The sequence below is a fragment of the Oreochromis aureus genome, linkage group 14 (genome assembly GCF_013358895.1).
Source record: "Oreochromis aureus strain Israel breed Guangdong linkage group 14, ZZ_aureus, whole genome shotgun sequence".
In the NCBI taxonomy this organism is placed as follows: domain Eukaryota; kingdom Metazoa; phylum Chordata; class Actinopteri; order Cichliformes; family Cichlidae; genus Oreochromis; species Oreochromis aureus.
In genome coordinates this window covers 11,527,343-11,539,292 of record NC_052955.1, presented here as the reverse complement: position 1 = coordinate 11,539,292, position 11,950 = coordinate 11,527,343, and the positions used below count along the sequence as shown (strand labels likewise).

General features: G+C 35.2%; 1 protein-coding gene across 1 annotated transcript; it reads right to left on the bottom strand.

Annotated features, from left to right (window-relative positions):
* Positions 1–4,299: 4,299 nt before the first annotated feature.
* On the bottom strand, positions 4,300–10,696 carry ca4b (carbonic anhydrase IV b). The gene is made up of 7 exons (XM_039598041.1): positions 10,639–10,696; positions 7,176–7,340; positions 6,719–6,864; positions 6,512–6,604; positions 5,779–5,845; positions 5,378–5,541; positions 4,300–4,431 (listed from the first exon to the last, which is right to left on the bottom strand). Exons 1-7 carry the CDS (start codon positions 10,694–10,696, stop codon positions 4,300–4,302), a joined length of 825 nt encoding a protein of 274 aa, XP_039453975.1.
* Positions 10,697–11,950: the final 1,254 nt, after the last annotated feature.

Genomic DNA, 11,950 nt, shown 5'->3' with positions numbered 1-11,950 from the left:
GGGAGAGCGGTGCTCCTCAGCAAAGTCCTCAAAAGTCAGACATTACTGTCTTGCAAGTCTAAAACATTGCGTATAAATTACAGGAAACACTTTGTATCTCATTTATAATTCTGAGAACTCATTCACGCCTGCATGTTTGTGACAAGGTGTGGGTGGGGGATGGTGGTGCAAGGCTCTTCCCCTATCCCAGCAGCAAATGTGCAATATGCTTGCAACAACAGAAACTTTGCAAACAGAATAGAGATGGGCCTGTGTCCTCTGTTGTCACGACAACCCAAACCTCAGAGTCACACCAAATGAAATAAGAGGAAGTGGGGGATGGGTGGCGTGCACAAACCGAGAAAAGATGTCCTCGTTAGAAGAAAAGGGAGCCAGAAACAAGCAGAAAGAGAGTAATGGAGAAGATAATCAAATTGCAACACCAGACAATAAGTTTCTTTTTATGCAAGTCATCAGATATTAAGAGCCAGGCAGCATACACATACACACTCACACATACAGACACACACACACATACATAGGTTGTACATTTGTGAAGGCTGAAAAAAACAGCAGTGAGTCTTTGCAGCAGGCCAGCATGACTGTGCATCTCTCTGATTATCTCAGCACTGTTGCACCAAAGGCTGTGCTTGCATCAGCCATCTATTCCTGTGCAACATGGGATTATATCCTAAGTGAGTCCTCAAAGTACTTAGGGTGATATAGATAGCGTCAAGGGGCCAAAAACGAGCACAGCATCTAATGACACCGGTAGGTATTATCCTCCCAGCAGGGCTTTAATTGAATTATGTTTTACCTTTGACCATTGAGCTCATGAGAGAATAAATCGAATTTAGGCAGCTGTAAATAAAATATAAACAACTCAGAAGGCATTAGAATGAGCAACAGGGCAGCAGATATAATCTGAATCTGTCAAGAAAAGTTCACCTTTCCTGTTTCTCTCTCATTTTAGGCATCTAGATTTCTTATTATCATCATCACTGCGGGTTTGATAAAGCATTTAATAAAATATTGGACTTCGCCAAGGATGGAAGAAATGAACTGTCTGAGAATCCTTTTACACTTCCTTAAACTCAGTATGTACCTTGTGTTGCTGCTGCTAGCCATTCACCTGATCAGTGCTGCCATACAGTCAAGAGATTTTGATGAGAAAAAGATTCCAGTCACTTTCATGTACTTGCTCTGTATTTAGTTATTCAGTATCTCAAAAGAAAAAAAGAAACAAGGATTTAGGACTACATAGATCAGTAAAACAACATCTTATTCAATTCAGTTGTATATATCTAGCACCAAATCACAACAACAGTTGCCTCAAGGCGGGGAAAAGGCCCTACAATAATACAAAGAAAACAGAGAAAATCCTAACAGTTAAATGCTCCCCAGTGAGCAAGGCGAGAGGTGTATGAACACATAGTGAGTGAAAAAGGTGAATGAAGAAGGAACACTCAATGCATCATGGAAATCCCCCTGCAGCCTAGACCTATTGCATTGTAACTAAGGGAGAATTCAGGGTCACCTGATCCAGCCCTGAGACAGGATGTTTCTAATTTGAGAGATATTGCGCAAAACGAAGAAAGCACAGATACATATTAAAACATAGTTTAATATGTACATTGAAGGACATATCCTGGTCAAAAATGACTCCAAGATTCCTCACAGTGTTACTGGAGGCCAAGGAATATCATGCAGTGTAAAAATCTGGTTAGATACCATATTTCTGAGATATTTCAGTTTTAGCTGAATTTAGAAGCAAAACATTAGAGGTAATCCAGGTCTTTATGTCCTCAAGACATTCCTGCAGTTTAAGTAGTTGGTGTGTGTGTGATCTGGCTTCATGGATAGATAAAGTTGGGTGTCATCTGCATAGCAGTGAAATGTATGCTATACCTTCTAATGATAATGGCTAAGTAAAGCATGTATAATGAATAGAAATTGTTCCTAGCACAGAACTCTGCGGAAATCCACAATTAAGTGTGTGAAGAGGACTCTCCATTTACATCTATTAGATCTATTAGATAGATATGATTCAAACCACTGCAGTGCAAGTACCTTCTACCTTCAATATTTAAAGCTGATGGTTTGGGAAAAGTAATTACTGAAGTCAACCAAGAAAGGTTAATTTGGGGTAAAAAGAGTAGAAACAGTAAAATTATTAATACGATAATCTGCCTCTGTGGAAGTAGCCTTCAGGTAGCTAGTCTGCACCGTGTTGGCACAAGGCATTAGACAAGATGTCAGTGGATGAATAATACCCTTAATCTTAGTTACAGCACTTTCAGAAAGACTTCCACTGCTGTGCAATCCATCATTGTAAATCTAAATGCTATTAGGAAATGATCAGGCAAAAGAGGGTTTTAAATGTTTCTAACAAGATCTAGACTGTGATTAAAAAGGCAATTGAGTCTAATGATAGACTAAATGCTATCTTGACGCTGGTATTTTTAGTATCTACAATAATTGTTTTATCTGAGCTGAGCACTAAATCAGATAAAAAGTCTGAGAAATCAGACAGAAACTCTCAGTAAGGCCCAGTCAGGTGAACAATAGATGATAACAAATAAGATTGGCTTATGGGTTTTCCAACTAGGAACAAGGGTAAGCATCAGGCTTTCAAATGAATTAAAACCCTGTCTGGGTCTTTGGTTGATTAACAATCTGGAGTGGAAGACTGTAACTCTAGTTACTGGTCCCAACTCTGGATAGTCACATTTTAAAAACTTTCCCACGTGTGGGACTAATAAATGTTTATGTTATCTCTTATCTTATTCTGGGCAGTTTAATGAATTTGGCCAGATTTCTACAAATGAGAGGTGCTGGGATGGATGCCATCTCTCCTAACAAGTTTATCAATTATCTATAAAGCCCACATAGACAGCGAGCAATTTAAGGGAAACGTGGCTAAATATGTCACTCCTGGTCTGATTGGAGAGGGGACCAGAGAAAACTAGACAGTCCAACAGTGTTATGGTTACAATATTGTTACAATATTAATTTTAGTGACCTCTGATTGACTTAACCAGATGTTATTACATCTTATTATCTTATCTTTCTAATGTGTGCAGGGAATGTCAAAAGTTCCAGAAATGATTGCTCATCATACAACTTGTAATAGCTGTGCTGTGGAAGCAAAGTGTACTAAAATGTCTGATAAACTGACCATAAATCTTGTGTGTATTTATTATCTTTTATCAAGCAGTTTGATTGGCCTCCTATGCTGGGATGGTGTTTTACCAGTTGAGATCATGAGATCATTACTGGAAAAGGACATTTGAAAAGAAAAATTGATGATGATTTATAAAAATTAATTCTAATTCATTCTTGAGTGTTTTGGTAAAATATTGATGCTTTTCACCTCTTCCACCTCTTTTTCACCTCCTGTTCATTGCTCTTGTGAAGCAGCACGTTGAAATGTTGGTCTGTTCTGACACAAGGTCTGCTCTCATTCAAAATGGTTTATTTGTCGTGTGTGGTTAAATTGGTTTATTAAGAAGTAATCATTTGATAAGTAGTACTTTGTATATTGGAAAGCATGAATGGTTTGGATTGAAAGCATATGATCCAGGAAAAAAATACATATAACATTATGCCATGAAATCTGATGAGAACAGCAAGTCTTCACAAGATGTCTTCACAAAGCATTAATCAAGACTTTATTTGATCATTAATGACATTACAAATGACAAAGAACTGATAGGTAAAACATACCTTAATAGTATACATTATAGTGTTAACACGTCTGTATTTTAAATAAATGTGACACTTTTAAGTCAGAGTTTAGATGTTTCCAGAACAGTAGGATAGCATGTAATAGAATGCATCATGATATTTACCAAAAATATTATATCAGTACAAGTGAATATATGTGAATCAGAATCAGAATTCTTTATTGCTATTCTTCTGAAAGCACAATGAAGTCATATGTTGTCCCATTCAGTGCAAAGAAAGCAACTAACTATCCTTAAACATTTAGTCTATGTCCCCCCAAAAATGTGTGTAAATTGTAATGAGATCATCAATGTGAAACATTTACTACCAAAAGTAACTCATTTACTTATTTGTCAATAACATATTTTGTCGTATATAAAATCTTACATATCATTCAAATATGCATGTAGTGTTTGATACATGTTGTTTTGAAGCATCCATTGAATTTACACCCTTTACTTTTAAATATACACTACATTATTTTTTCCTTCTTGTATTTGAAAATCAGCAGATGTAACAAACAAGTGTATTTGTGCATAAAATTTGATTAAATTAAACAAAGCTTGCACTAGATAGCAGCACTGAATTGGTGAATTACACAGAGCTAACCAAAGCAAGTTGGCCACTGGAGTAATACACCTGTCTTCCATTCAAAGGCTGAACCGGTCTGTAGTTGTTGACCATTTTCTGTCCATCATAAAACCGAAGTTGGTTGAAAGCAGCGAGCTGTAACAAAGAAAAAATTAAAACAGGCAGTTAAAAATGTACTTTTATTAGAAATAGTATGCAAGGGGCATACTATGATAGAACGCTTTGCTAATAAATACAGCTATTATCAATGACAACTAGGCAACAGGGTGAGCAAAAAATGTGTCTGACTAAAGTTAAATTGCTGCTTTACTATTCTGGTTCTACTATAACTACAGTTTTTTTTTTCATATAACTGGTTGAGATCAGAACAGAAATAAACAAAGAAGTGCTCTTGTTTTACATTAGATAGGTTGTTGAATGTGTAATATTTCAATAATGTATGAGTAATATAAATTAACATTAACAAAACTTTCATATAGACAGCATAATTTCAAGGTTTATCAATTTTGAAATATATTTTTGGGTAATTTGGGAGCAGTGGAAACAGCTGTAATTTCTTAGCAAACAACTTAAAGAGCCACATTAGCACAGGCTTGTGTTACGTATTACATATAAGCCCTGTATTCTTTTTCTCTGATCTCTTTTTATGTCCATATATTTTTTTGAGTAAAGTATATGCCCCATTAGCACCTAAATACACTGCATTTCTTTTACCCATAAGGTATGTGTGAAATTATTCTTGTTATTTTTAACATTACGTTTCCATTGTAACAAATTTACAATGACCAACTACTGCCATCTAGTGGCTATAGTTATTGTAGCAAATACCTCGGGTTTCCATAACATTTAATATTGGTCTAATATTTGTCTTTGATTCTGGTTATACCTTTATTAGTGTTAAATGTAGCCAGTTTAAATACATTTATTCAGAAACTATTTACAATTATCATTTGGGGGTTATAAAAAGTTTCCCAGAAAACGTTATTAAAAATTGCCTTAGTGTTACACTAAATTAAATTTCAAGGATAAACTCATAACGTTCCTCTTCTTCATAGATTAATTAAAGTGTAGGGAATGGTACCTGATTCCTGCTGAGAGGAATAGTGCTTTCAAACAGGGTCCAGACCACAGCTTCAGCACAGTCAGGTGTGGTGAGGGAGCCGTTGTAGCGAAAGTACTTGGTCCTGTTAATTTCAGAAGGAATGAACATGTCCAGGGAGACACCCAGCAGCGTCACATTCGTTTCTGGTTTGATGAAATATTAACAAGAACGGAAAGTCAGAAAGTCAGAAAAGACTTCAGTCATCACTAATCCTCAAAAAAATCTTCAAAAAAGTTTTATTGTGTTGTTGTGGATGTTATATAACATTGTGTTATCTTATAATAGATGCCCTTTAGCCTAGTGTAATCAGCTACATATTTAGGACTCTATATGGAGGGTGAAAAGAAGATTATTATCATTTTTCAGCAGATATAACTTACTAGGTTGAGATATGTATTTCAGTGCACTGATAAGATGATCATACTTCTCATTTGCAGACTCAGACTCCTAAAACGAAAGAATAAAATGTTAACCGTCATACCAAAAACAATTTATAATTAAGAAAACAAAGTTAGTACAACATACAGTAGCTAATTTGGTTCAAAGACACACTAAAGCTCAAATTGTACAGGACGTGATCATTCAGCAGCTGGAAGGTTTTTCAGTCTGATGGCAAAGGTAGTCCTCTGGAATGTTTTCTGATGGATCCACATTTATTTAATAAATAATCAGATACAGCAGATTATTTGAAATTGGGAGCAGTATACTTAGAAAAGCTTAAACTCTTGCTGTTATCCTTTTTGTTGTTTTTAATCTGCCAATTTTTTTTAATGGTTAGTCTATTTTTCCTTAATATTATACCTGTATGCTGTTTTAAAATGTGCCTTTTGCAAATTTGGATGTTTTTGTGGCTCTTTAAAATGGGAAAAATAACAGTTTGACCAAAAAAATTGCATTCAAATTTTCATTCATCAAAGATGTTGGAGTTTAACAGCTCTGATGCTCTGAAACACGGATAATATTCCCCATTTTTTTTTTCCTTTTATTCCAGTTGTAGTCCAGATTTGAAATACGTTGGTGATACCAGGTGATCTAAACTACTGGTTTTGTGTTTGTGTTATCAAACTTGTACTGGATGTTGGACATTTTTTTGAAATTGTGTTTTCCGAGTACCTGAAAGAAAAATCCCAAAACAGCCACACCCGTACTGTCTTTTGAAGCCTCAGCTAACGAGTCATACCCTTCTTTTATATGGACGATATGCATCTGCAGATGAAATAAAGCACTGCATTAGGATCTATTTGAATACAATACATAAAATCCCTAAACACATATAGTGTCAATTACAAAATATTTCTACTGATTTATGACATACTGTACCTCCATTGGAAACTTTTCTCCATCAATTGTGTGCTCAGAACCACGTCCTCCATCTTTGCCCCAGTGCAGGTGAAACTGAATTGCCTTGTATTCATCATCCAGATTTCCTCCTTTGATTTGTATACTGGAAGGCAAATTTAGCTGAACTGAAATTCAGAATTAAAAAATAAAAATAAAAACCATTAGACAGTCTTCCATAGACGCTCCCATTATTTCAATTAGAAATGACCACACATGACACACATGACACATGCTTTTGCACATGAACTATTTTAAGAGGTATTTTTGTTACATGAGAAGCTTGGTTGCTATTATTGTCCATTTTAACATCTCCTCCTCCCTATACTGTTATCTATGTTATCTACAGATGGGGTTATTGCATTTTTACAGCCAAAATCAAAATCATAGTGTCAAACTATCTTTCTCAAACAAACTTGGATTAATAATTAAGACATACCACTGTGGCCAGTGTTTATGAGGCTCCCATAAAAAGTCTCTTTATAACCGGTGAAGTGAAAAGGAGTCAGGCGTTCATCTGGTAGCACTTTACTTGTGACAATATTAACTGGAGACTGAGATCTGCCATTGCAGGTTTGTGAAACCAGCCCCCATAACACTGGAGCTGTGAGGAGAAGAACATAAACAGCTCCACTAATATGCCTCCTTTGGTTAACCATTCATTTGGCTTGTTTTATTTTTATTATTTTTTTAATATATTTTTTTGAAATGTACCTGTGCAGGTGTGGTTCCATTGAAGTTGGGAATAGTAGCACCAATCTAAAAGATCAGGTTTGCAATATTTTAAAAGAGAAAAGAATTATTCATCTGTAGGTTATGAGGTATTAATTTTTGAGCATTTGCGATCACAATCATGTGTGAGATAAACTAATGTAATTACATCTAAACTTTCGATACAATTGTATTACAAAGGTACAATGTAAAATGTTACATTTAATGATATCTGGTTGAATTAAATTGACCTGACTGGTCACAAGACCATTTATATTAATGATTAGTTATTTCAATTAATACACTTTTGATTTTATATATTTCAGCTGTACTCAACATCGATACTTCATGTTTACTAAGGGCAAATAACATACATCTCTTTTTTTTGCGTGCAGTATCTGATATCATGCAACCTATACACAAATGAAAAAACAAAGAAACAAAGACACATAAAACTCATACCTGCCCCTGAGACGAGACTCACATAACATGTGAAGAGAAATAAAACAGATCTGAGCAGCATTGTGAATCCAGTTATAGTGTAGATTCTTCCAGCACTGACTGTTTTCAAAGATGATGCCAGAATCAGAGTTCAACCAGACTATCATACAACTGGGAGCCCCACCTATCAACCCCATTTTATAATGCACGCTTTAGATTTATGACACCTAATTTGTGAGGACAGTGACACACAGCAAGAGATATCTCGAGTTTCATATTCTTGAGATAATGAATGGACCCTAATGCTGAAGGTGTCTTCCTCCAGAAATGAGCCCACAGGTCATTTGTCCAAACTGCGAGCTACAGTTACATTTTTGAAGTTAAGGGACCTCTAGTGGTGATGTGAAAAGATGCAAGTGACATGTGTGCTGGTGTCATTACCTTTGAGGAAAACTGCAAAGTAGACTTATTTTCCATGAGAAGTGTCATTGTTTGGGATTAGATTTGTGATACTATTTATGAGTTAGGATTTTTTAATCACTCTTCAGTGATATAATATTTTTGCAAAATTACAAAGAAGCTGAGCTAAGTTATTGGCATTTAAAATAGTAAGGTGATTTGTCCCTTAGGGAAAGCTCATGAAGATGTGCTGTATATATGCAAAAGAAACAAAGAAAAAATACATGTGGCATTATATAATACAGATCATATGATATTTAGTATCATAGAGTAATAATACAGAGGTCACAATCAAAGTTTATGTTCAGTGAACACCTTCACCTCCACGCCTCTCTCCTGTCAGAGTTACATAAGAAAGAGATTTGTTGTGCAGTCAGTTTCTCATTGTTAACAAAAGAAAAAAACAGCTAGTTTTAAAATAAATCCATTGTAAAACTTAAAATCAGACTACATACAAATGAATTAACAGTTGGTACACAAAGTTACAGAAAGGATATAAAAAGCTTTGAAACCTAATACAAGTCTTATTTGGTGAAGTATTGCAAAATATCAACTTACCCCAGTGTTTTAGTTAGTAAGACAACATTTTGAGATATTAATTTTTATTCAGTGGCACAAAAAGGTCAAAAAGCTAATCTGTTTTTAGTTGTACAAAAGCAGCCAAAGCACTTTGTTCCCATTGTGTTAGACATATTTTTCTTGTTAGGTTCTTGTTCACCAAGAAGAGCAATCTCAAGCTAAAGTGGGCAAAGGCTTACCAGAACGAAAGTAAAAAGATGAGGCTGTAGGCTGGTGGGTTAATAGTTTGTCATGGTTTGGTTTCCATGCTTTATATTATAGCAATAAATTTGTAGCTGATCTGCAGAAATGATGCGATTTCTATGGTGTTAATGCTTCAGTGAATGTAATGTGCTCCGTCTCAGAGTATACATATGATGAATTACAAATGTTGGGGAAAAAACACACTATTTATACAGCTTTCACAGTAGGCTGAGCAATTAAAGTTTGAGACTGAAAATCTCTGTTGGCCAAATATGATCACAAACAGAGAAGAGTGGAAAGACATCAGACAGTATGAGACAGAAATAGTCTGCCATAAAACTGGTATGTTTTTTAAAGTGATATAAAAGAGTCATATCACAGTATCAGTCATAGTAATACATAGTCAACAATTAGATCAGAGTATCAGCCTGAAATGACAATTTAGTACACAAAAGAAGAGCTAATTCAACATTCTCTAGCACACAATACTTTGTGAAATATGCCAAGATGATTGTTTCCTATAAAGAAGGAAACAACAAACCTTTTTCACCACTTGAGGCAAAAACACACTGTTGAACACAACCAGACTATAAAGGAGGCGATACTAGCAGCTGGTGTAAAACAAAAGGAAATGAGTGTTTCTGGGCCACTCGCTAGTTTCACTCCATATGACTGAAAGAGGAAATGGTGGATGGAAATTACTAATGTGTACATGGTGGTAGAAAAGGGTCTTAAAAAAGCTCAAAAATGCAAAAGCTGAGGAAGAAAATATTTTCCAGTTTGATTCTTATTGTGTGACAAGATTGTGTAGCTCCTGCAGAGTTACAAGGTAAGTTTGTAAAGAAGTTACAGGGGGTAAAATAAACAATGAACAGGTTACCAATGTTCTAAGCAAATATATTTCTAAAGGTCCGGTTGACATAAAATTCTCACCATATGTCATCCAATCTTTCCAATGGGCCAAAATCATACCTGAGTAATGAATGCAACTAGTTTCTCCATATAGGAGTCTTGAAGCTGTCGTCATTGCTTCAAGCCTCTCCAATAGCATCTTTAGAAATATATTTACTTAGAAAAGTGGTGACGTGTTTAATACTGTATACCCACTGTATATTTCTGTATATTTCGATTTCAAATCTCAATGGAAAAACCCTGCCTAGTCTACTTTCGTCTTACATTTCATTTATGATTTTTGTTTTCTTTTTCTATGTTTTCATATTCGTATTGCAAATTTGCTTGAAATGTCAAGATATACTTTTCAGGTTATATCACACCACAGTAAGGGGACTAGTCTAACAAGTTCTCTAGGTTTTATAGTTGTAGTGCCTGATGCAAAGAAGTGTGCAGATATAACAAACAGAAAATTGTTTGAAATGGTACTTTAAGATGAAATAAAATAAGTTTTCGTTTAAGAAATGCGAGTATGGGCACTGAAGTTAGCACTTTACCAGTTTATGAAGTGTTTAATCTATGTTTAATCTATAAACAACAGAAATTATATAAACGGTTTCCTATGTTTTGGAGCTAACGTGAACGTAGCCCAGAGACGTATGACGCGTTTTTAGAACGTGAGACGTTCACGGTCATGTTCAATCATGTGTTATATTCAAATATGATTTGTGGTTTGTCTCACTGGCGTCACTCTGCTTGAGTCCATCTCTGCATGTTTACAGTGCTTTCGTGTGTGTAGCCGTGTAGCAGGTTACCGGTGTTCTGGCTGTGATGGAGCGCTGGCGCGGCAGCGTGGCTCTGGTGACGGAAGCCTCGGTAGGGATTGGGGCGGCCCAGCTGGCTCCGTAAGAAAGAGGAGGGCTGCTCCAAGGATGTATGAAAAATCCAGGTTTGCTAATAAGTGGAATAACGTAGTTTCTGCGAAGAGTATGTTAGTATTACCTGACTCTATGGCAAAATAAATTTTGATGTTAAACTTCCTGCTGGCTAACATCATATAGGCAGGTTATTATTGTAAATAAACTGGTATAACCACTCAGTAACAACAAAATATCTATTATAAAACAGACCTATAAAAGCTAGTATTTAATAGGTTTTCTGACTTTAGTCCCATACAGAAATTTGATAGCTGGACATAGATTAACTTTTTTTACGACTCTTATCAAAGTTACACTAACTTTATTTAATTTGTAAAACTTGTTTTTTGAACTCCAGAGTTTTCATTTGAAAGTAATTTATTAGTGGCTGCTATGCTTCACACTGATTTTAATGAAGGCCAGCATACTGTTGTAAAAACAGGGATCATGCCTAAATTAAAAGTCATGTAAAATTGGAATGCAATGATTTGGATTTCAGTGGATTTTTTTTCTTTATTTTTTATTTTTGTTCTTTATTTCTTTCTTTATTTTTTTGTTAAGGCAAGTAAAAACGTTGTGACACTAATGGAGGCATGATGAATTAAATGCATGGAAATTACCCTGACTGTCTTTAAATATTCAAACAGATCCCATTTGTAGGATAGGAACAAAAATAAATAAACAAATAAATAAATAAATAAATAAATAAATAAAATAAAAATTTGTAGGATAGGAACAGGTTTAACCAGCAGAGGGCAGAATATGTACATCCAGGAGCTGGGGTCTATTGACAAGAATTTTTAGAGATGAGCCAGAGAACCATATTTGACATCCAGTGTTGAACTTCCCAAAGAGACTCACTAAGAGAACTGTGTATATTCAGTGTCAGATGAAATACCAAATAGGTAGGTAGATATATCTGAGTGCCATCAACAAAAATAATGAATAGATACACTGTCTCTGAATTATATACTCAATAGGGAGCAAGCATAAAGAAAAATAAATTGAGGATTGAGTTAGAAGTTCTTTAGAG

Coding starts and splice junctions, on each gene's coding strand:
- ca4b (XM_039598041.1), bottom strand. CDS start 10,696: ATGACCGTGAACGTCTCACGTTCTAAAAACGCGTCATACGTCTCTGGG. Junction 6,605..6,718: donor GAGAAAAGTTTCCAATGGAG/GTACAGTATGTC, acceptor TTTCATCTGCAG/ATGCATATCGTCCATATAAA. Junction 5,846..6,511: donor TTTTGGGATTTTTCTTTCAG/GTACTCGGAAAA, acceptor CTTTCGTTTTAG/GAGTCTGAGTCTGCAAATGA.